The 26,156-nt window shown below is 37.9% G+C and overlaps 1 protein-coding gene and 3 gene segments (V, D, J or C); 1 reads left to right on the top strand and 3 right to left on the bottom strand.

Annotated features, from left to right (window-relative positions):
• Positions 1-3,094: 3,094 nt before the first annotated feature.
• On the top strand, positions 3,095-23,033 carry LOC125251258 (serine/threonine-protein kinase pim-2-like). Of its 4 annotated transcripts, none has more exons than XM_048164237.1 (9): positions 3,095-3,353; positions 3,625-3,972; positions 4,437-4,622; positions 4,712-4,806; positions 4,951-5,004; positions 5,106-5,484; positions 5,740-5,916; positions 6,165-6,253; positions 22,676-23,029. In XM_048164237.1, the coding sequence occupies exons 1-9, from the start codon at positions 3,107-3,109 to the stop codon at positions 22,685-22,687; spliced, it is 1,587 nt and encodes a 528-aa protein (XP_048020194.1). In that variant the 5' UTR covers positions 3,095-3,106; the 3' UTR covers positions 22,688-23,029. The 4 variants fall into 4 exon arrangements, with proteins under 4 accessions (XP_048020194.1, XP_048020195.1, XP_048020196.1 ...); XM_048164238.1 differs by lacking the exon at positions 22,676-23,029 and adding an exon at positions 6,407-6,815; XM_048164236.1 differs by lacking the exons at positions 3,095-3,353; positions 3,625-3,972; positions 4,437-4,622; ... (3 more) ...; positions 5,740-5,916; positions 6,165-6,253 and adding exons at positions 19,826-20,154; positions 20,415-20,762; positions 20,898-21,083; ... (3 more) ...; positions 22,121-22,297; positions 22,450-22,538 and having other exon boundaries at positions 22,676-23,033.
• Positions 7,652-8,695, bottom strand: LOC125251259. The segment is given in 2 exon segments: positions 7,652-8,421; positions 8,563-8,695. Coding segments are annotated over 2 exon segments (447 nt in total).
• LOC125251263 lies at positions 10,348-11,124 on the bottom strand. The segment is given in 2 exon segments: positions 10,348-10,831; positions 10,948-11,124. Coding segments are annotated over 2 exon segments (405 nt in total).
• Positions 12,919-14,212, bottom strand: LOC125251262. The segment is given in 2 exon segments: positions 12,919-13,898; positions 14,019-14,212. Coding segments are annotated over 2 exon segments (405 nt in total).
• Positions 23,034-26,156: the final 3,123 nt, after the last annotated feature.

The raw sequence follows: 26,156 nt of genomic DNA, 5'->3' as shown, positions 1-26,156 counted from the left end.
TAAATAAGAGAAACACGTTTTATTATTATTATTATTATTATTATTATTTGCGAGTTTCGTTTATTCTTGTTGTTGTTAATTTCTATATCATGTAGCCGCGTAATAAGTGAAATGAACAAACGACTTACCCTCAGAAGAGTTGCAGGCGAGTGTTTTCGTAAATCCATTTTTTGTCTATAATTAGGCTAATAGTTAGCGCTAAATGTCTATGATAAAGACGGACAAACTGAAATGGATTATGCGCGCAGCGCGCTGAAAATCAACAAGTTTACTCAGCGACCAATAAGCATTGACCTGTGATGACCAAGCCTAGTAACATGTCATGAACAACCAAAATTAATGTTTTCCCCGTTGATTTCATTTTATTTCATTTAAGTTACAATTTGTACATTTAATATTAAAAGAATAACTAAAAGTTATTTTTTGGGGGCCACGCCATGGCCTGTGGTAGGAGGGGCATCAATGACCGCTAGGGGGGCACGGCCCTCGAATGCCCCACCATAGCGCCGACACTGCTACTAGAGTATAAGTGACTCAATGTAAGTCTGTCTCTGTTTTAAACAACTGAACTGAGACTGAACTAGAATGGTTCCTAGAGCTCCATCTTCTGGCAGAATGCAGGTAAGATCACTTTTGTTGGAATATCTTACACCATTGGTTCTCAGCTGGTTTGGCCATGTCCCCCCATGGTCTTTAAGTCACAGCTCTTTTTTTAATATATATTTTTATATATATATATATATATATATATATATATATATATATATAGTAAGAATATGATGAATAAACAGTAACTAGTAACAAAAGTTCAAAACATCCAATCAAAAAAAGTCGAGAAGTCAAGTATTTCATACAGGCATTTAATTATATTTTTCTGCACCACTTTGGATGTACAATGCTTAAATAATCTATACTATTTATAAAAGTTGTTTTAATAATATTTTATACATGAATAGTGTAGGATTTAAATTAAATTTCACTTGACCAGGGATGTCACTTGACTATATGTCATCTTAACATAATTTCTGAATGGTTATTCTCTTATTACAGTTTTTCTCAATCGATTTGACACATTTATCTAAAGTAATGTATCTGTTCTCAAAACAGTTAACAGAGTGATCTGAACACACTCTTACATTTGCCAAACAGTTCAACTGCAAAATAAAATTATTTATTAAAAGTAAATACTAACATCAAAACAACAGGCGTATTGTCGGTTGATTTTAGAACATTTTCAGCTGTGGATGTACAAATACTCTAACGAAAATACACATTTATTGTAATATTCGTAACAGGATTTTATTAGTCTATATGGGTTATTGAGCAAATAAAGCTTCAAAACAATATTTAGTAAAAAATCTTTTAAAAATGATGTAATGCATATTTTTGATTCATGAACAATTAAACAAGTTTTAGTTGTTACATTTCAAAGTGTTTTTTTTTTTTTTTTTAATTTTTGAAATTTACTTTTTGTCATGTGGTACAACTAAATATTTGTAAATATATCTACCCACTTGAAATGAGCTGTTGTTTATCAGTATTTGAGAGATATCTGCAACCCTTTTCACTCTGCCACAATGATCTATTGGGGTCCTCTGGATGTTGCATTACAGTATCAGGCTTAACGTTATTACCTTGTCAGTTGATAATAAAATATTTGCAGTTGTGCCACCCTGACATTTGAGAATATACAAATTGCCACGCAAAAGTTTTTCAATTATCTCAACAACTTTTGTTCATATGTATATTCAAACATAAAATTATGCCAAAGTATTTTATCTTGAATTTCTTATAAACAAAAAATACAATTTGGGACTAAATTTTCAGGCTGGAATGTTGTTGAATCCAGAATCCCCCATACCCTCAGATAGGGCTCCTCAGGTCCAGGACTCAGAACCACTGAATTAGAGTAATTCTGATTTCATTTGAAATCCACCTCTTCTCCCTCTCCTTCCACCCCGCTGTCTCGGCTCTTCTTCAATCCTCCTTTGGAGTACTTCCTCCTCTCTCCTCATATACAGTATGATCTCATTATGTTCCACTCTTCCTTTTCTTCTCATTACACCCCTTCCTCTACCCACACCACACCTTTACGCTTACACCTTTTTATTTCCTTCTTCTCTTGCATATTTTCTTGCTCTATGTATACCTTTTATATTTACACATAATGCAATTATGATAAAAGTGTAAACAGATAGGAAAACTGATTGTCTGTGTCAGTTTGGGGCTAACTGACAACATAGCAAAGTGCATTTGATAATATGACAAATTACAGAGTTTTGTTTGTTGTGTTTGGACAAATGGTACATAAATGTTTGTGAGTTGTGTAAAGCTAATAAAAAAAAAAAGCCTGTGATCGTTTTTTCCTGATTTATTAAAGTATTGGGTGGATGTATTAACTATTATGAAAATATTTGAGAACTATAGTGTTTTGAGAAAAGGATTCACATGATTTGCAATTTGTGTGAAATGAATGAAAATGTATCTGTTTAGGACAATTACAAAGTGTTCAGATCACTGTTAACTGTTTTGAGAACAGTGATCAGTTTGTAGAAATGTGTCAAATCGATTGAGAAAAACTGTAATATTGTCATATCAAAAAATAAAAAAAAAAAAATAAATAAATATTGTCATATCATGATCTGAACATTTTTTTAATTAAACCTAAATTATTTTGAGCTTAAATGATCTCATTTTTGTTGTCAATGGATAATAGTGGTCTGTAAATTTGTGTTGTATTTTGTAAGTTTTTATATTTTGTTAATGGACACAGGAATTCATATAAATAGTTAAAATATTGTTTTATTGTGAAGTGAAAGATTGACCCTTGGGGGTAAGATTAAATAGAAATATTGTCCTAAATATAGGCCTATCTATAGCTATAACAAATAATTCAAGGAAGAATAGAAAACAAGCCTTTTCTCTTTGAGGTTCACGCGCATTCGAAAGCGTCACTCAGGATGGAATGTGATGACGTCATAATGAAATAGAACGTTGTGTGCGCTAATATAATCTTAACACCGTCAAGAGTGTCAAACCATATCCTCAGTTTTCTCAGTCTTCTCGTTGCTTATGCTGTTCGTATTATGAGTTACCCGAGTCAACTATGGCACTGAAGAGAAAACATAGTTCTAGCGCTCAGGTGTACGACTCTTACCGCAGCATCTCCTCAACTTTCAGCACCGATGCGGCTAAAAACCATCAGCCCGTTAGTGTTGTTGAGGAAAATGAGATGCCAGTGAGAAAGAGGAGGAGATTGGATAGTTTTGAGAAGCCGCCCTCTCTTCATTTTTGTGAATGGAGCGGCAACTCAGACCAAGAGACCGCTGCGAAATATGAGAGAAGTGCTGAGGGTAAATCAAATGACTATTTGAAAATGTCATTGAAGACAAGTGTCATTAATTACTATTATGTTACAAATCCACACCATCTCACATTATATCAAAATACAGCTGAAGTTTGATTAAGGAAATTAGCATATTTTTCTCAAGACATGTCATAAATATTTAAACAAGGATTTAAAAAAAAAAAAAAAAAAAAAAAATGAAGAATCATAATATGAGTATGCAATATTTAATAATTATTCAATAGAAAAATGCTTTTATTTAATATTCCCTGCTTCAGATCAGAATTCTCTACAGTACAGCGCCTGTGCTTTAGATGATGATGGTCTTCAGAAAACTCTTTCCAGTGGTCTTGAACCCAAGCGGACATCTTTCAACATTGGCAGAAAGAGAAAACGAAGTTCTCACAGTGTTCAGGTGTACGACTCCCATCAGAGCACATCCTCAACATCCAGCACTGATGCGGCTGAAAACCATCTGCCCATTAGTGTTGGTGAGGAAAATGAGATGCCAATGAGAAAGAGAAGGAGGTTGGATAGTTTTGAGAAGCCGCCCGCTCTTCATTTCTGTGAACGGAGCGGCAGCTCAGACCAAGAGACCGCTGCGAAATATGAGAGAAGTGCTGAGGGTAAATCATATGACTATTTGAAAATATGTAACTGTAAAATCCCCAGAGTTAAATCAACTCTGCTCAGAGTACATATGGTCCCTCTCTAAATAGTGTTAAAGTACCGAAACAGAGTTAAATTTAATGAGATATTTAAGCAATTAATAAGGCTGTGACTGAAGTCATTTGTAGTTCTAGTGTTTCTCTTTTCCTCAGTGATTCTGCTTGTTAACAGCAGGTGTTCATCACTAATGCACAATAATCGCTTAATTAATTGCTTAATTATCTCATTAACTTTAACTCTGCTTTAATGTTATTATAACACTATTTAGAGAGGGACCATATGTACTCTGAGTTGATTTGACTTTGGAGATTTTGCTGTGTAGAGCTCTGTACATTGTAAAGTCTACATAATGCTCAAAATATTCAGGTATATATAAGAATCCATTAATGAGAGATTTAATGTTCAATATTCCCTGCTTTAGATCAGAATTCTCTACAGTACAGCGCCTGTGCTCTAGAGGATCATGGTCTTCAGGAACCTGCTTCCAGCGGTCTTGAAGTCCTTCCTCCTGCAGATCAGCAGGTTCAAACCCCTCCAGCTCCAGTCCACCTCAGTCCAGTCAGTCCAGCACCAAATCACAACAACAGAGTGGACTTGACAACTGAGGGTGAGTTTACGGCCATAACCTCAAACATTACACTCACTGCTGTCCATGCTTGACATTTCATGTCAACTAAAATTATTCATCTTTTATAGACAACATTCTGAACCGGTATAAAATCGGCAGAAAACTTGGTGAGGGAGGATTCGGATCTGTCTATGAAGGGAAACGCTTGGAGGATGACCTTGAGGTAGTCATTTCCTTACAATATTTAGCTAATTGTTTTGTCTCATTATGTCCACTATATAAGTCCTTTAATTTTATATTATGTTTCCTATGTAGTGCACTTGACATGTGTAAAATTGTAACTGTAATTTTATGTTTTGTTGATCAGGTGGCAGTGAAATTTGTCCAAAAAACACCAGAAGACATGGAATACATCAACATTGTAAGTAGGCAACACTTTTTTATACTTAGAACAATTTTTCCAAAACTGGACAAATGGGCATTTTATAAAAATCCTCCAACTAACATTGATCTTTCTTCCAGCCTGGTCATCCCACACCCCTTCCATTAGAGGTCGGCCTGTTAACTCTTGTTAACAAGGGTCCTAAAGTTCCAGAGATCATCGAGCTGCTGGAGTGGCAGGACCAACCTGACCAATACATCATGGTCTTGGAGCGTCCCCCATCCTGCCAAGATCTGTGGGATTTTCTGAACAATCACGACGGCATCCTCAATGAGGACACAGCACGGTTTATAATGACGCAGGCAACAATGGCCGCTCACGTGTGCTGTCGTCGTGGAGTTTTCCACAGTGACATTAAACTGGAGAACCTGCTGGTCAACACCGAAACACTCGAGGTCAAACTGATCGACTTCGGGTGCGGGGATCTCCTGCAAGAATCCGCCTATGACGTCTTCTGTGGTATGTGTTATGCATCAAACCTGTAGTTTGGGACTTAAATTGAAGTAGTGAGTTAAATCGTATCTTAATTAGACGAGACGTCATCCTAATCACTAAAAACAACGCCTCACTACTGGTTTGGTCATGGATTGATCTCACTTCTGACGCACCACTGTTGTGAATCAAACAGTTAAATGGTTTAATTATGTTAATGGATACAGAGAAAGCACACTAGTATTTCAAGCTAACTCATCAGTCAAAATCTCTTTCTTTCAGGCACAGATGAGTACTGCCCACCTGAGTACAACACAGACGGCAAGTACCACGGTAAACCAGCTACTGTGTGGTCTCTGGGAGTGCTCTTATTCGTGTTGGTCTGTGGACGCTTTCCAGAACCCAACGACCTGGAGAGGATTTATGATGGCATCTGGTCTGAGCCTGGCTTGTCAAACGGTAAGATGGCATTCATCATTTAAAAGAAAATCAATCGTAATTCTAAATCATCAAAACAGAACAAATGAAAAGAAAAAAAAAAAAAGAGGTAAAAGTAAAGCCAGAGCCAAATAGCTTTATAAAAGACAGCTGTTTGAATTTTTCCTGATTTTCTGAACATACAGTATAGGATAGTCAAATCTTATTACAAAGACAGCAGGTGTAAAGTTTAAAGTAATAATCTGACTCTCTTTCATCGTTCTGCACAGAATGCTGCCAGCTGATTCGATCCCTCCTGCAGAAAAACCCAAGCCAGCGGATTGATTTGAGGAAAATCATTTTCCATGAATGGTTTAAGGTATTGAGCTTAAGATCAGCTACAAATGATTTTGAAGATAAATTCGCTTTTCATTTTAATGATTTTGGAAAAATTGTCTTCTAATTGTAATGTATGTAGACTATAACCTTGATTTTTTTGTTTGTTTGTTTGTTTGTTTTGTTTTTGTTTCAGGTCACAGAATAAGCCATAAATATGAAAATGGTGCACATGAAATGGAAACTTTATTACTACAGTTCCAGAGTTCCTTGAGTCAGCATATCATCTGGTGTCCTGACACAAGTGCCATCCCTCCCTCCATGCATTGGCTGGCGAGCCTTGGCTTGTGGCAGTAATACAAGCATCTGGCGATATTACTTGTCTAGGAACAGTACAACAATCCCTCGTCACAGCCGACTTTAGGCAGAGCTGCATGTCAGAATTCCTCTCTTGGCTGCAGCAGAAGTTCATGTGAAAGCTGCTCCTTCCACGGCCCACTCCAAAGGATCCTGCACTGGATGTCACAGAATTTCCCATTTTTGGCTGCTTCATCACTCTACTGAGCATCTAGCAGGCTGATATTTGTGGTCCCACAATGCTTTAATGAACTTCGGTAGCATTTGGCTCCTTAGTTTGAAGCAGTATTTGGTGACCACACTGTAAATGCAATGTAGATAGTGTAAATGATATTACAAATCTTGAATTGTTTGCTATTGTACAAACTTGGCTGTTATTGTTCATTAAATATTATTGTACAATAAATTATATTTTATATAAATAATATTGGGGTACCTGGTATTGAGAAACAGTCTGTTGATTTTTAGCAACTTTAGTGCAGGTTACATTGACTTGACTCTAACAGACTCTCTCTCTCTCTCTTTCTCTCTCTTCCCCAGCCAGCACAGCATGGTGGGGCCCAGATGGGTGTCACCTGGGCTGTCTAACTGGGCCCAGACATTTTTGTCCATGGTTTCCATGGAGGCCCCACATGGGTTAGCCCAGATGAAATTAACACTGCTCAGTGTGCACACTACAGGCTGTTAAATGTAACACAGAAACATGCTGGAGTTAATGAGATAATTAGGTGATAACGAGCAGATTCACCGAAAGACAGAGGAACAACAAGAACTACAACTTCAGCCACAGCCTTCGATGAAATCAACTGAAGATTAAAGACATTAAATCTCTCAAGATCTGATTAAACTCTCCACAGATATAGTGATGTTCTGGAATATGGTTTAAAATGTGTATAATTAATAGTCTCTCTGAGGATAAAAATAAAAACAGACAAGATGGTTCATGTTTCTGTTCTCGAGTTCAGACTTCTCAGGATCTCTATGAAGGTAGTGTTGTTTTTTATTTCTTCTGCTGAAGTTTGCAAAACTTTGAGCTCCTCCCACACAAACTGCTTTTCATCTCACCATCAAGTCAAGTCACCTTTATTTTTATAGCATTTTATACAATACAGATTACAGTGATCAACGGGAAAATAATGATTCAATGATGCAAACTCAATGAGTTCAATTCAACTGCAGCTCTAAAAAGCAAATAGTGTCATTGTTCTGCTGAAGTTAGTTCAGTGTTCAGTGTTACAAAATCATGATTTCACAGAAATTAAATATTTTTCTTTAATTAACCATTAAGAACTATATGTAAAAATATACAGTGTATATTTCCTTTTAAACTGAATGTTTTACAATTCTAAGAGTTTCTTAAATTCTTGATTTTTTTTTTCAAAAATATGTTTGGGCAAAACATGTTTTGGATTTTAAAACCATTTAAAATGAGTAATTATGCAATGTCCTAATGATCTGACATATCAATCATCATTATGAGACGACCTCTTGATAAGAACAGCATATTAATGTTTGTCGCTGACACATCAGGTTCTTGTACAGCACAGACAGTGTTTCCTGTCACTGTGGGCTCCAGGGCACAGTAGTACAAAGCAGAATCATCCACATGTGTAAAAGATATCTTCAGATTCATCCGCTTGATTCCTTTATCGGCCACAGCATACAGACGAAGCTTGGACTCTGACATGGTCTCAATGTGCGAAACCAGAAACTCCGGTTTGGATCCGGGATACTGACGGTACCACTGCAAACTGCGGACAGTGCCACTGTAGCTGCAGGACAGTGTTACATTATCTTTTGCTAAAACATGCTGCTCTGTGGATAATGAGGTTATCACATCTGCATCAGCATTCTCTGTTTAAAAAAAGAAAGAAATAGAATTCAAATTCATGGATTAAGTAAGATTATGTAATCAGTTACTGATATTTAAACAGTCAAAGAAAAAAATCTGTACAGTAATTTCCTATTTGTAAATTATTCTTATTCATCACTCACCATTAAAAATAGAAAATATCATGAGGACCAGAAGCAACATCCTCAAGAGAATTAGAGTCAAGACTTGCAGTTTCCTCCTAACTGACTCAGTTTATATCTGTGATTTCTGTTTTGAAATAACTGAAATAAGAGCGTCACCTTCTGGCAGAACACATGATAAACTAGAGCTTTCTGGTGTATCTAAACTGTATGGTAAACCACTGGTTAAAGGGATAGTTCACCCCAAAATTAAATTTCTTTCATCATTTACTCACCCGCATGTCGTTCCAAATCAATAAGACTTTCGAAAACACAAGATGAAAATATTTTGAAGAATATGGGTAACCAAACAGTTGATGGACCCCATTGAATTCCATATATGGAGTGAAGTCAGTGGAGTCCATCAACTGTTTGGTTTCTGACATTCTTCAAAATATCTTCTTTTGTTTGCAGGAAACGAAAGAAATTCATACAGGTTTGGAACAACTTGAGGGTGAGTAAATGATGACAGAATTTTAATTTTTGGGTGATCTATCCCTTTAAGTTTGCCATTGTTTCTTGTTGGATGTAAGTACAGTAAAACAACAAATCTGTGTAAATGTAAATGGACTATTTTTGGTGAATCCATCACACAGTTATTGTACAGCAACATGATGAACAGATTACATATCTATCTACAAAAATAATAATAAATCTCTTTAGTAGCGTTCAAAGGAATTCAGTGGTGGAGGTCATAACTGAGAATGTAAAATAGTTTTGTGGGCGATAAGGATTCCGCCAAAATATATAAATAACTGTTTGCAGTCCATTTTTGTATTGATTATAACTATATTTCTTACAGCCAGTTCTAAAGAACTTTTCTCTTTCAGGGATGTTCTTGCTAAATAAATGTAAAATGAAAAATAAATGCAATTTGTCATTGGTCAATAATCTCATTACGTACATTTAAAGGCCATATTAGCCATAATGGATATCACTGTATGCAACAGACAAAAGATGAGAAGGTTTTTGTACAGTGTTTCTTGTGTTTCCTGTCACTGTGGGCTGCAGAGCACAGTAATACAGAGCAGAGTCTGATACTGCAGCAGAGGAGATCTCCAGATCCACACGATTATCATGAAGACTGATGACATATGCGGGTGAGGTGGAGAAGCTTCAACTTTAGTTTTAGTAGATTCAACAATCAGCAGCAGAAACTCTGGTCTTGATCCAGGCATCTGCCGGTACCAGTGGAGACTGTAAGCTGATCCATCAAATGTACAGGACAGATTGATGCTGCTTCCTTCAGTTAAAACTACAGATGGTTGATCTGGTCTGATGACATTCCCATTCGCTTCACCTGCAAAGACATTAAAGAATCAAGCAATGTAATGGATTCAGTTTAGAGCAAAGCAAATGGAAATTTGATTTATATATTTTTGTGTGTTCTGAAATACAGAGCAAAATGTATATGAGTAATACTTACAGTAACTGAGGATAAATATTAAAACAGAAGTGATGAGTAACATGTTTCTGTAGTTTGAGTTCAGATTCAGTATCATCAGTATGAAGGGAAGTCAGTGTTGTCTATTTGATTTATTCTGCAGGAGTCGACAAAACATTGAGCTCCTCCCACACTTACTGTACCTTCTTGCTCATCTTACCCTACAAACACTGACTGTATGAAGAAGCTGTAGTCAACAACCTAAAACTGCCATTATGTCAGTCTGATTCATCTAATATTACACTCTTTATTAAGTCGACACACAGTTGCTACATGTTGGAATAACTTTTAAAAGCATTTACAACTTATAAGTGTGCCCTGATTCTCTATTAATAATAACATTAGACTACCTCATAATACATATATGAACACCACATTAATGCTTGAAACATTTGATATTTGTACAGTGTCACACATGAAGTTTTTAAATCTGTATTGAGCATCATGATCCTCTGCCTTGAATATAATTTCTCATTGAGTTTTTGTAGGGTGCAGTAGTGTTTCCTGTCACTGTGGGCTGCAGGGCACAGTAGTACATGGCAGAGTCTTTCACTTCTGTAGAAGAGATCGTCAGATTCATTTGTTTGTTGGCTTTATCAGCTGCAGCGGTCAGACGGAGAGAGGACCTTGGTTTGGAGTCGGTCTCAAAGAACAATATTAGGTGTTCAGGTTTGGATCCGGGATACTGACGGTACCACTGCAAATTATGAACATTGCCAGTGTAATTGCATTTGAGTGTAACATCTTTTCCTTCCAAAACATACTTGTCTGTGAATAATGGTGTTATCACGTCTGCAGCAGCATTCTCTGTTTAAAACAAACAAACAAACAAAAAATGAATAATTTCTAATGGGCAAATGTAAATTGTCAACTGTATTAAAAAGGGGAAAACATTTCCACAGTAATAGTTATGAATCACTCACCTTTTAGCAGAGAAAATAAAATGAATACCAGGAGCAACATCTGCACTAGTAAGAGTCAATGACTTTGAGACTCAAGACTCACAGTTCTCTACTAGAGTATAAGTGACTCAATGTAAGTCTGTCTCTGTTTTAAACAACTGAACTGAGACTGAACTAGAATGGTTCCTAGAGCTCCATCTTCTGGCAGAATGTAGGTAAGATCACTTTTGTTGCATTATCTCATCTTTTTTCTTGGGGATGTATCTAACAAAAAAGAGCTTACTGAAGGCCTAATAAATTATACAGTAAGAAGACTAAAAATGATTAGTTGAACAAGTATTTCAAAAAGCATGTGAATGTAACAAATGTACTGTCCAGAAAGATCTGATCTATTGCACAAACTTATGTTTACATTCAAAGAAATCACATAGCAAACTTATGATAGTCATTTAAGCAAAGTCTCATCTGCAGGATTTTGTCCAGTCTATTATTGTATAATTAATTTTCATTCTTACACCTTTTTTTTTTACAACCCAATGTCTGGGACCACCTGATTGGTTCCAAGTTTTGCTTAAAGAAATGTTTTTCTACCAGTTATCTTAGAGTATTGTAATTATAGTGTGTTTTGTAGTGTAATAGTGGCCTTAAATGACCAACAATTAATGGGTTCGTTCACCAAAAAATGAAATTCTGTCATTACTCACCCTCACGTTGTTCCAAACCTGTAAGACCTTTGTTCATCTTCAGAACACAAATTAAGCTATTTTTGATGAAATTCGAGAGCTTTCTGATCCCCCATAGATAGCAACGTAATTACCACTTTCAAGTCCCAGAAAGGTTGTAAAGACGTTGTTAAAACAGTCAATGTGATTTCACTGGTTCAACCTTTTTGTGCGCAAAAACAAAACAAAAATAACAAGTTTATTCAACAGTTTCTACTCTTCTGTGTCAGTCTCTGACACTGTTTGTGATGTAAGTGCAGTCAGAGCTTCTGGGTTCTACATCAGAACGCCGGCTCAGTATTGGCCCGCTCCTGCATCAGCATCACATGCATGTGTCAGAGACTGACTCGGAAGAGAAGACATCGTTGAATAAAGTCATTATATTGGGGTTCTTTTGCACAAAAAAAGTATTATTGTCACTTCATAACATTAAGGTTGAACTACTGTAGTCACATGGACTATTTTAACAATGTCTTTACTACCTTCCTGGGCATTGAAAGTTGTAATTGCATTGCAGAAAGCTCTCGGATTTCATCGAAAATATCTTAACTTGTGTTCTGAAGATGAACAAAGGTCTTACAGGTTTGGAACAGCATGAGGGTGAGTAATTAATGACAGAAATTAATTTTTGGGTGAACAAACCCTTTAACAAGAAATATGATGCACTAACATTTGCAAACAAGTTCTCAGAGAAATAAGGCAACACAATACATCAGAGGCTCCTCCCTCTTAGAAATATGACTACAATATACAAGAAAACTGTTTTTGTACAGTGTTCTTGTGTTTCCTGTCACTGTGGGCTGCAGAGCACAGTAATACAGAGCAGAGTCTGATACTGCAGCAGAGGAGATCTCCAGATCCACACGTTTATCATGAAGTCTGATGAACATATGCGGGTGAGGTGGAGAAGCTTTGACAACATACTTAGAAGATTCAACAATCAGCAGCAGAAACTCTGGTCTTGATCCAGGCATCTGCCGGTACCAGTGGAGACTGTAAGCTGATCCATCAAATGTACAGGACAGATTGATGCTGCTTCCTTCAGTTAAAACTACAGATGGTTGATCTGGTCTGATGACATTCCCATTCGCTTCACCTGCAAAGACATTAAAAAAAATCGAGCAATGTAATGGATTCAGTTTAGAGCAAAGCAAATGGAAATTTGATTTATATATTTTTGTGGTGTTCTGAAATACAGAGCAAAATGTATATTAGTAATACTTACAGTAACTGAGGATAAATATTAAAACAGAAGTGATGAGTAACATGTTTCTGTAGTTTGAGTTCAGATTCTATCAGTTTCATCAGTATGAAGGGAAGTCAGTGTTGTCTATTTGATTTATTCTGCAGGAGTCGACAAAACATTGAGCTCCTCCCACACTTACTGTACCTTCTTGCTCATCTTACCCTACAAACACTGACTGTATGAAGAAGAAGCTGTAGTCAACAACCTAAAACCTAAAGCCATTATGTCAGTCTGATTCATCTAATATTACACTCTTTATTAATTCAATTCACATATTTGTATAGCGCTTTTCACAATACATATTGTTTCAATGCAGCTTTACAGAGAATGCATGGCAACATTACAATTTAAAGAATGCAGTTAGCAAATAAGAGATGCATTATGTGAATGCTTGGCTAAAGAGATGAGTCTTTAATCTAGATTTAAACTGGGTGAGCGAGTCTGTTGCTCACCCAGTTTAAGTCGACACACAGTTGCTACATGTTGGAATAAGTTTTAAAAGCATTTACAACTTATAGTGTGCCCTAATATTAACTATTAATAAGATTAGACTACCTCATAATAATAATGAACAGCACATTAATGCTTGAAACATTTGATAGTTGTACAGTGCCACTGTTTTTAAATCAGCATTGTGCATCATGATCCTCTGCCTTGAATATAATTTCTCATTGAGTTTTTGTAGGGTGCAGTAGTGTTTCCTGTCACTGTGGGCTGCAGGGCACAGTAGTACATGGCAGAGTCTTTCACTTCTGTAGAAGAGATCGTCAGATTCATTTGTTTGTTGGCTTTATCAGCTGCAACGGTCAGACGGAGAGAGGACTTTGGTTTGGAGTCGGTCTCAAAGAACAATATTAGGTGTTCAGGTTTGGATCCGGGATACTGACGGTACCACTGCAAATTTTGAACACTGACAGTGTAATTGCAGATCAGTGTTATATCTTTTCCTTCCAAAACATGCTTGTCTGTGAATAATGGTGTTATCACGTCTGCAGCAGCATTCTCTGTTTAAAACGGACAAACAAACAAACAAAAAATGAATAATTTCTAATGGGCAAATGTAAATTGTCAACTGTATTAAAAAGGGGAAAACATTTCCACAGTAATAGTTATGAATCACTCACCTTTTAGCAGAGAAAATAAAATGAATACCAGGAGCAACATCTGCACTAGTAAGAGTCAATGACTTTGAGACTCAAGACTCACAGTTCTCTACTAGAGTATAAGTGACTCAATGTAAGTCTGTCTCTGTTTTAAACAACTGAACTGAGACTGAACTAGAATGGTTCCTAGAGCTCCATCTTCTGGCAGAATGCAGGTAAGATCACTTTGATGCAGTATCTCATCATTTCATACTGGATGTTTCTTAAACAACAAATAAGAATTTTTGAATTATACATTAACAAGAAAGAAAATGATTGTTTTAACAAATATCTGGGTGGTAGACTGGGTAGCTGCTGGAAGAGGTGTTAGAGAGGCCAGCAAGTCTGATCAACTTGTGGCTTAAGTGGTCAAAAATGCCCCAGTATAATCACAATAAGCTGTACTATATTAAGGGTGTCATCCTGGTGTAAAACAGTTCATACAGCACATCACATATCTCCGAACACCCCAGTACAGGTGTCATAAACTCTACTGAATAAAGGGTTAAAATAAACCCCAGAAAATAAGGTGTGTAACCCTGGGGCAACAATAATTCCTGTGTTAACACCTACCATGCAGTTAGTTAGTTTTATAGTACAAGTGATGTAGTATATTATTTATTTCTTACAACTTGCATGGAAGAACTCTATCAAAAATACAGAAAAAACAGTAATATTGTGAAATATTATTACAATTTTAATGAATGGTTTTCTATTTTAATATACTTTACAATATCATTTATTTCTGTGATACAAAGATGAATTTTCAATGCCATTAAGGTGCGTTCACACGGCCTCGTAATTCCTGTAGTTACGAGATTCTAGCTGGTAAAAAGCGCTCACGTCCTCGTGGAGCTCGTAATTACAGCTTGAAAACTGGGAGTTTTCTGAAAGCTCTCAGATGTACCACGTGGCCGCTGTACCACCTGACCGAAGTAGATTCATTGATAGTAGTGCCATGGAAATGCATAATTCCCAGTCCAAGGACGTGAACAGCTCCGAATATAACATCACGTGTTGTCATCTAAGATTCCGGTAAATACGAGGTGGCGTGAACGCAGCATATCTCCAGTCTTCAGTGTCACATGATCCTTACAAAACAAAACCGGACGCCACTGAAATCTCGTAACCGAATAAAATCGACCATCACTGAAAACTCATATCTGAACAAAACCATCCGTCATTGAAATCTCGTAAAGTTACAAAACTGACCGTCATTGAGATCTTGTGACCGAACAAAACTGGCGGTCATTGAGATCTCGTGACCGAACAAAAAAGTGCTGTCACAACAATCTCATAATGAAACAAAGCCATCCGTCATTGAAATCTCGGAAAGGAACAAAACCGGCTGTCATTGAAATCTTGTAACCGAATAAAACTGACAGTCATTGAAATCTTGTAACAGAACAAATCTGACCATCACTGAAGTCTTGTAATGAAACAAAACCATCTGTCATTGAAATCTTGAAGAAAAAAAAACATATTGTATTGAGATCTCGTAACTGAACAAAACTGACTGACAATGAAAACCGACTGTCACTGAAATCTCATAACCGAATAAAACAGATGTCATTGAAATTTCGTAACAGTCATTGAAAAATTGTAACAAAACAAAACTGGCTTTCTTTGAAATTGAAACCGATTGACACTAAAAACTGACCGACAATGAGATCTCATAACAGAACAAAATCAACTGTCCTTAAAATCTTGTTAGGAAACAAAACCAAATGGCATTGAAGTTATATATGTGAAGCTGTTTGTGGAGTTGTTTAAACCTCCTCTGCTGAGATCTGGAGAGATTAAATGTCTTTTATCTTCAGTTGAATGAATGAATGAATGAATGAATGAGGCATTTATATAGCGCTTTCATATGTACTACTGTACACCCGAAGCGCTTTACAATAATATCAGGGGTCTCTCCTCATCCACCACCAGTGTGCAGCACCCACTTGGATGATGTGACGGCAGCCACAGTACAACGGCGCCAGTGCGCTCACACCAGCTGACAAGTTGATTTCATCTAAGCCTGTGGCTGAAGTCAGTTGTAACTCTTGTGTTTCTGTTTGTCTCTTTTTTTTCTGTTCTCTTCATTCCTTCAGAGATTATGCTTGTTAACAGGCTTGTTAATGCTAAGATGATTCTATAAATAATATAAAGATTTTGTGGCTCAGATAAGGTCCAATTCTGGTTTATGTTTTTGCTCTTGGCTGACATGTGGCATTGCTATGGCCTACTTGTGGCTCAGATCTGACAAACAGGAGCAGTCCGTCCAAGTGCCATCATTCCATGCCACATGTGGCCCAGATCATCATTCCACACATGGCAGATGTAAGCAAAGGGAAAATGTATATGTAATGTATTTTACCACACATGGCAAAATGTATAATTTCTCATTGAGTTTTTGTAGGGTGCAGTAGTGTTTCCTGTCACTGTGGGCTGCAGGGCACAGTAGTACATGGCAGAGTCTTTCACTTCTGTAGAAGAGATCGTCAGATTCATTTGTTTGTTGGCTTTATCAGCTTCAGCGGTCAGACGGAGAGAGGGCTCTGAATTGGTCTCAAAGAACGATATTAGGTGTTCAGGTTTGGATCCGGGATACTGACGGTACCACTGCAAATTATTAACACTGACAGTGTATTTGCAGATCACTGTAACATTTTTTTCCTTCCGAAACATGCTTGTCTGTTAATAATGGTGTTATCACGTCTGCAGCAGCATTCTCTGTTTAAAACAAACAAACAAACAAACAAACAAACAAACAAAAATGACTCATTTCTAATGGAAAAATTTTAATTATAAACAGCATAAAAAAGGGGAAAACATTTCAGCAGTAATTATGAATCACTCACCTTTTAGCAGAGAAAATAAAATGAATACCAGGAGCAACATCTGCACTATAAGAGTCAATGACTTTGAGACTCAAGACTCACAGTTCTCTACTAGAGTATAAGTGACTCAATGTAAGTCTGTCTCTGTTTTAAACAACTGAACTGAGACTGAACTAGAATGGTTCCTAGAGCTCCATCTTCTGGCAGAATGCAGGTGAGATCACTTTTGTTGGAATATCTTACACCATTGGTTCTCAGCTGGTTTGGCCATGTCACCCATGGTCTTTAAGCCACAGCTCTTTTTTTTTTTTTAATATATAGTAAGATTATGATGAATAAACAGTAGCTGGTAACAAAAGTTCAAAACATCCAATCAAAAAAAATCTAAGAAGAGAAGTCAAGTAATTCATACACATAAGGCATTTAATTACATTTTTCTGAACCACTTTGGATGTTCAATGCTTAAATGAGCTATACTATTTATAAAAATACTAACATCAAAACTACAGGCGTATTGTCTGTTGATTTTAGAACATTTTCAGCTGTGGATGTACAAATACACTAACAAAAATACACATTTATTGTAATATTGTAACAGATTTTATTAGCCTATAGGGTTATTGAGCAAATAAAGCTTCAAAACAATATTTAGTAAAAAATCTTTTAAAAATGATGCAATGCATATTTTTGATTCATGAACAATGTGTTTAAACAAGTTTTAGTTGTTACTTTCCAAAGTGTATTTATTTTTACTTTTTGTCAGGTGGTACAACCAGATATTTGTAAATATACTGTATATCTACCCATACTTGAAATGATGTTTTATTAACAAAATTCGGGAGGAGCAACGTTCCAATAATCTGACTAATCATCACGTCATCTCGGCCAGCTGTCAGCAATCAGTAATCAACATATCTACCCAATCAGCACAAGTGAAAGCATATATATAAGACACGGTCGACTCACCGATATTCCTCGACAGTTTGACAGCATCCCTCCACCACCCCGTCTCCTCACACCTGCACTGGTTACTTTCCAGAATACTAACCAGAATGGGGGGAGTAATCTGGGTTCGGGCCAAAATACCGAGCTCGGAGCCCTCTCCTCGGACAGCACGCCAAATACGCATACTACTACGCATACATTTTTCTATCTGATTATTTGTAAGTGTGAACTCGTGAAATGAGCTGTTTACATCAGTATTTGAGAGATATCTGCAACCCTTTTCACTCTGCCACAATGATCTATTGGGTCCTCTGGATGTCGCATCACAGTTTCAGGCTTAACGTTATTACTTTGTCAGTTGATAATAAAATATTTGCAGTTGTGCCACCCTGACATTTGAGAATAAACCAATTGCAAAGCAAAAGTTTTTCCATTATCTCAACAACTTTTGTTCATATGTATATTCAAACATATCATTATGCCAAAGTCGTTGTTTTCAAAAGTTGTTTTCATCTTGAATTTCTTATAAACAAAAAATTAAATTTGGGGGCTGAATCCAGAATGCATAACCTGATATTGCTGAGTTCAACATGTTCCTGGGTCAACATTTTTGTTGATCCTGGAAAAAGATTCAAATCAACCATTCAGATTTGAGGGACAAGTTTACAGATTATGTCAAGTTTAGGCTTAAAATCATGAATTGGTGCTTCTACATCAGTGTTATTCATCTATAATTTCCCTCTGATTTTTGGGATATCTTATGGGTAGGGTTAGGTTTAGGGGTAGGAATAGGGTTAAGACTAAATTTTCAGGCTGGAATGTTGTTCCAGGATCAACAAAATATGTTGACACAGGAATGCATCTAACTCAGCAATATCAGGACGTGCATCCTCAGATAGGGCTCCTCAGGTCCAGGACTCAGAACCACTGAAATCGAGTAATTCTGATTTCATTTGAAATCCACCTCTCCTCCCTCCCTTCCACCCCGCTGTCTCGGCTCTTCTCCAATCCTCCTCTGGAGTACTTCCTCCTCTCTCCTCATATACAGTATGATCTCCTTCTATATGTTCCACTCTTCCTTTTCTTCTCATTACACCCCTTCCTCTACCCACACCACCACCTTTACACTTACACATTTTTATTTCCCTTTTCTCTTGCAAATTTTCTTGCTCTATGTATACCTTTTATATTTTCCTTATTACATAATGCAATTATGCTAAAAGAGTAAACATATAGGAAAACTGAATTCCCTGTGTTGTGTGTATATTAATCAAGCAGATATCAGTTTGGGGCTAATATGACAAATTCCAGAGTTTTGTTTGTTGTGTTTGGACAAATGCTACATAAATAAATGTGAATTGTGTAAAGCCAATAAAAAAAAGCTGTGATCGTTTTTTTCCTGATTTATTAAAGTATTGGGTGGATGTATTAACTAAAAACATTTGAGAACTTTGTGCATAATGTTTTGAGAGACGGATTCACATGATTTGCAATTTGTGTGAAATGAATGAAAACATACAGTCTGTTTAGGACAATTACAGTGTTCAGATCACTGTGTTAACTGTTTTGAGAACAGGGATCTGAGTTTGGAGAAATGTGTCAAATCGACTGAGAAAAACTGTAATATTGCCATATCATGATCTGAACTTTTTTTTTAACTAAAACTAAATTATTTTGATCTTAAATTATCTCATTTTTGTTGTCAATGGATAATAGTGGTCTGTAAATTTGTGTTGTATTTTGTAAGTTTTATATTTTGTTAATGGACACAGGAATTCATATAAATAGTTAAAATATTGTTTTTATTGTGAAGTGAAAGATTGACCCTTGGGGGTAAGATTAAATAGAAATATTGTCCTAAATATAGGCCTATCTATAGCTATAACAAATAATTCAAGGAAGAATAGAAAACAAGCCTTTTCTCTTTGAGGTTCACGCGCATTCGAAAGCGTCACTCAGGATAGAATGTGATGACGTCATAATGAAATAGAACGTCGTGTGCGCTAATATAATCTTAACACCGCCAAGAGTGTCAAACCATATCCTCAGTTTTCTCAGTTTTCTCATTGCTGATGCTGTTCGTATTATGGAGTTACCCGAGTCAACTATGGCACTGAAGAGAAAACATAGTTCTAGCGCTCAGGTGTACGACTCTTACCGCAGCATCTCCTCAACTTTCAGCACCGATGCGGCTAAAAACCATCAGCCCGTTAGTGTTGTTGAGGAAAATGAGATGCCATTGAGAAAGAGGAGGAGGTTGGATAGTTTTGAGAAGCCGCCCTCTCTTCATTTTTGTGAATGGAGCGGCAACTCAGACCAAGATACCGCTGCGAAAAGTGCTGAGGGTAAATCAAATGACTATTTGAAAATACTATGTTACAAATTCACACCATCACACATTATATCAAAATACAGCTGAAGTTTGTTCAAGAAAATTTGCATGTTCTTCCCAAGACATGTCATAAATATTTAAACAAGGATTAAAAAAAAGTAAAAAAAAAAAAAACAAAAACAAAAACTGAAGAATCATAATATGAGTATGCAATATTTAATAATTTTTGTTCTTCAATAGAAACATGCTTTTATTTAATATTCCCTGCTTCAGATCAGAATTCTCTACAGTACAGCGCCTGTGCTTTAGATGATGATGGTCTTCAGAAAACTCTTTCCAGTGGTCTTGAACCCAAGCGGACATCTTTTAACATTGGCAGAAAGAGAAAACGAAGTTCTCACAGTGTTCAGGTGTACGACTCCCATCAGAGCACTTCCTCAACATCCAGCACTGATGCGGCTGAAAACCATCTGCCCATTAGTGTTGGTGAGGACAATGAGATGCCAATGAGAAAGAGAAGGAGGTTGGATAGTTTTGAGAAGCCGCCCGCTCTTCGTTTCTGTGAACGGAGCGGCAGCTCAGACCAAGAGACCGCTGCGAAATATGAGAGAAGTGCTGAGGGTAAATCAAATGACTATTTGAAAATGTGTAACTGTAGAGCTCTGCAAACTGTAATGTCTACATAATGCTCAAAATATTCAGGTATATATAAGAATCCATAATGAGACCTTTAATGTTCAATATTCCCTGCTTTAGATCAGAATTCTCTACAGTACAGCGCCTGTGCTCTAGTGAATCACGGTCCTCAGGAACCTGCTTCCAGCGGTCTTGAAGTCCTTCCTCCTGCAGATCAGCAGGTTCAAACCCCTCCAGCTTCAGTCCACCTCAGTCCAGTCAGTCCAGCACCAAATCACAACAACAGAGTGGACTTGACAACTGAGGGTGAGTTTACAGCCATAACCTCAAACATTACACTCACTGCTGTCCATGCCTGACATTTCATGTCAACTAAAATGATTCATCTTTTAACAGATGACATTCTGAGCCGGTATGAAATCGGCAGAAAGCTTGGTGAGGGAGGATTCGGATCTGTCTATGAAGGGAAACGCTTGGAGGATGACCTTGAGGTAGTCATTTCCTTACAATATTTAGCAAATTGTCTCATTATGTCCACTATATAAGTTCTTTAATTTTATATTATGATTCCTAGTGCACTTGACATGTTGAAAATTGTAATTGTAATTTTATGTTTTGTTGATCAGGTGGCAGTGAAATTTGTCCAAAAAACACCAGAAGACATGGAATACATCAACATTGTAAGTAGGCGACACTTTTTTCATACTTAGAACTATTTTACCAAAACTGGACAAATGGGCATCTTATAAAAATCCTCCAACTAACATTGATCTTTCTTCCAGCCTGGTCATCCCACACCCCTTCCATTAGAGGTCGGCCTGTTAACTCTTGTTAACAAGGGTCCTAAAGTTCCAGAGATCATCGAGCTGCTGGAGTGGCAGGACCAACCCGACCAATACATCATGGTCTTGGAGCGTCCCCCATCCTGCCAAGATCTGTGGGATTTTCTGAACAATCACGACGGCATCCTCAATGAGGACACAGCACGGTTTATAATGACGCAGGCAACAATGGCCGCTCACGTGTGCTGTCGTCGTGGAGTTTTCCACAGTGACATTAAACTGGAGAACCTGCTGGTCAACACTGAAACACTCGAGGTCAAACTGATCGACTTCGGGTGCGGGGATCTCCTGCAAGAATCCGCCTATGACGTCTTCTGTGGTATGTGTTATGCATCAAACCTGTAGTTTGGGACTTAAATTGTAGTAGTGAGTTAAATTGTATCAGTCTTAATCAGACGAGACGTCATCCTAATCACTAAAAACAACGCCTCACTACTGGTTTAGAGAAAACACACTGTAGTATTTCAAGCTAATTCATCAGTCAAAATCTCTTTCTTTCAGGCACAGATGAGTACTGCCCACCTGAGTACAACACAGACGGCAAGTACCACGGTAAACCAGCTACTGTGTGGTCTCTGGGAGTGCTCTTATTCGTGTTGGTCTGTGGACGCTTTCCAGAACCCAACGACCTGGAGATGATTTATGATGGCATCTGGTCTGAGCCTGGCTTGTCAAACGGTAAGATGGCATTCATCATTTAAAAGAAAATCAATTGTAATTCTAAATCATCAAAACAGAACAAATTCAAAAAAAGAGGTAAAAGTAACACCAGAGCCAAATAGTGTGAAGTTTAAAGTAATGATCTGACTCTCTTTCACCGTTTTGCTCAGAATGCTGCCAGCTGATTCGATCCCTCCTGCAGAAAAACCCAAACCAGCGGATTGATTGGAGGGAAATCATTTTTCATAAATGGTTTAAGGTATTGAGCTTAAGATCTGCTAGAAATGATTTTGAAGAAAAATTCGCTTTTCATTTTAATGATTTTGGAAAAATGTCTCCTAATTGTAATGTATGTAGACTATAACCTTGATTTTTGTTTTTTTTTCTTTGTTTCAGGTCACAGAATAAGACATGAATATGAAAATAGTGCACAAGTGGCATCCCTCCCTCCATGCTGGCGACCCTTGACTTGACTTGTCTAGGAACAGTACAAAAATCCCCCATCACAGCCGACTTTAGGCAGAGCTGCATGTCAGAATTCCTCTCTTGGCTGCCCCAGAAGTTCATGTGAAAGCTGTTCCTTCCACTGCAAAGAATCCTGCACTGGATGTCACAGAATTTCCCATCTTTGGCAGCTCCATCACTCTACTGAGCATCTAGCAGGCTGATATGTGTGGTCCCACAATGCTTTAATGAACTCGGTAGCATTTGGCTCCTTAGTTTGAAGCAGTATTTGGTGACCACACTGTAAATGTAGATAGTGTAAATGATATTACAAATCTTGAATTGTTTGCTGTTGTACAAACTTGGCTGTTATTGTTCATTAAATATTTTTGTACAATAAATAATATTTTCTATAAATAATATTGGTGTACCTGGTATTGAGAAACAGTCTGTGTGTTAGTGGTGGGGATTTTTAGCAACTTCAGTGCAGGTTACATTGACTTGACTCTAACAGACACAGGTAATCTCTCTCTCTCTCTCTCTCTCTCTCTCTCTCTCAAAATATGGTATCTTTTCTTCACTCAATTGCCTAAGACTTAAACAACAAATAAGAATTTTTGGAGATTGAACATGATTCTTTGAACAAATATAGTGTTCAATTATAGTGTGTTTTGTTCTGTAATTGTTGCTTTAATTGACAAATAATAAGTGAAGTTAATAAACTTAATTTCGGGAGGAGTACGCCCATCTAATCCAAGGTATAAAACCAGCATCTTACCTCTTCCTGTTGTTAGTTCTTTCGGCATCCCTCCTCCTCCCCTTCTCCTCTGTTTTGTACTATTTTTGCCTGTTATAGTGGGACAATCGGAGCTCGAGTAGAATATCCTTTCCGAGCCCCTCTATAGCAGACAGCAAGCCAAATCTGTTTACCACTTACTCTAAGATTTATATGGGCACATGAACTGATGAATTGACTGTAAGCTGATCCATCAAATGTACAGGACAGATTGATGCTGCTTCCTTCAGTTAAAACTACAGATGGTTGATCTGGTCTGATGACATTCCCATTCGCTTCACCTGCAAAGACATTAAAGAATCAAGCAATGTAATGGATTGTGTTTAGAACAGATTAAAAAAAAAACAGCACAGTGATGTTCTGGAATATGGTTTAAAATGTTTATAATTAACAGTACTTACAGTAACTGAGGATAAAAATAAAAACAGACAAGATGGTGAACATGTTTCTGTTGCTCGAGTTCAGACTTCTTTCAGGATCTGTATGAAGGTAGTGTTGTCTTTTTGATTTCTTCTGCTGAAGTTTGCAAAACTTTGAGCTCCTCCCACACATACTGCTTTTCATCTCACCATCAGGTCAAGTCACCTTTATTTTTATAGCATTTTATACAATACAGATTACAGTGATCAACAGGAAAACAATGATTCAATGATGCAAACTCAATGAGTTCAATTCGACTGCAGCTCTAAAAAGCAAATAGTGTCACAAGTTAGTTCAGTGTTCAGTGTTACAAAATCATGATTTCACAGAAATTAAATATTTTTCTTTAATTAACCATTAAGAACTATATGTAAAAAATATAGAGTGTATATTTCCTTTTAAACTGAATGTTTTACAATTCTAAGAGTTTCTTGAATTCTTGATTTTTTTTTTTTTATATGTTTGGGTAAAATTGAACATGTTTCTGATTTTAAAAACATTTAAAATGAGTAATTATGCAATGTCCTAATGATCTGAAATATCAATCATCATTATGAGACGACCTCTTGATAAGAACAGCATATTAATGTTTGTCGCTGATACATCAGGTTCTTGTACAGCACAGACAGTGTTTCCTGTCACTGTGGGCTCCAGGGCACAGTAGTACAAAGCAGAATCATCCACATGTGTAAAAGATATCGTCAGATTCATCCGCTTGATTCCTTTATCGGCCACAGCATACAGACGAAGCTTGGACTCTGACATGGTCTCAATGTGCATAACCAGAAACGTACTCGGTTACTAACGTAACCTCGGTTCCCTGAGATACGGAACGAGTACTGCATAAGGGGAAAGGTCTCCTTTTTCCCCGTTACTGAAGTCTTTTTCAATAACGCAGTGTAACTGCATCGTCATTGGTTCACTCATAGACAAGTTGTTGAACCAATGACGGCGCGGCATAACTGCGCGACCTATGGCGACAGAGCGCGCGAATATTCCTGCCGAAATGGGCGGGGTTTAGGGCTATATAAGCGGGCGTTTCGCCATAGGATTTCAGGTCATTCGACTGAAGCGACGACACTGAAGCTGCAGCCTCGTGGCACGGCATGTAACGCAGTACTCGTTCCGTATCTCAGGGAACCGAGGTTACGTCAGTAACCGAGTACGTTCCCTTTCGATACTTCACTCGTACTGCGTATGGGGAACGAATTCAACCGCGCCGTGCCACGGCAGGGAATGACTGGACTTGTCTTGGGCACCGTGAGGGAACCAGAGGACAAGTGAGAAGGCCGGAGCCGTCGAACCCTCGTTACACTACAAAAAGGGAGTTAACTCCCAGAGTGGCATGAAGCGGAGCTCGATAGAGGCCGCTGGATCATACCGAGAGGACCCGAGCTTGTAAGGTCGGGACGTCCAAATGATAAAATCTGACAAAAGTGGACGGCGAGGACCAGCCGGCTGCCTCACAGATGTCTTTAATCGAAACTCCACTAGACCAGGCCCAAGAGGAAGCCATTCCTCTAGTAGAGTGAGCTCTAACTCCTATGGGGCAGTCGAGGCCCATAGAGGAGTAACAAAGAGCAATAGCGTCGACTATCCAACGCGAAAAACGTTGCTTTGAGACCGAAGACCCCTTGGTGCGGCCACCAAAGCAGATAAAGAGCTGATCAGATTGCCGAAAAGGCTGTGATCGATCAACGTAGGTCCTTAATGCCCTGACAGGGCAGAGTAGTTCCAACTCTCGCTCGTCCGACGAGGGAGGAAGCGCTGAGAGGGAAATAACCTGTGCTCTGAATGGAGTCGAGAGCACCTTAGGGACGTAGCCATGCCTAGGTTTCAAAACGACTTTGGAGTCGTTGGGCCCGAACTCAAGGCATGCAGGGCTCACGGAGAGGGCCTGCAAGTCACCAACTCGCTTAACCGATGCTAGTGCAAGTAGCAGAGCGGTTTTGAGTGTCGGGGGCCTGAGGTGAGCTGAACGCAGTGGCTCAAAGGGAGGCCCTTTAAGAGCTCTGAGGACCAAAGAGAGGTCCCAGGTGGGAACAGTGAGAGAACGAGGAGGATTTAATCGCCTAGAACCTCTCAAGAAACGCACCACGAGGTTGTTTCGTCCCACTGACTGGCCAGCGATAGGAGCGTGAAACGCTGCAATGGCTGCTACGTAAACTTTGAGCGTTGAAGGGGTGCGACCCAGATTCAAACGCTCCTGGAGAAAAG

The sequence above is a fragment of the Megalobrama amblycephala genome, linkage group LG17, assembly GCF_018812025.1.
Source record: "Megalobrama amblycephala isolate DHTTF-2021 linkage group LG17, ASM1881202v1, whole genome shotgun sequence".
In the NCBI taxonomy this organism is placed as follows: domain Eukaryota; kingdom Metazoa; phylum Chordata; class Actinopteri; order Cypriniformes; family Xenocyprididae; genus Megalobrama; species Megalobrama amblycephala.
Note: the sequence above shows the minus strand (reverse complement) of the source record. Positions and strands in the feature narration are given on the sequence as shown.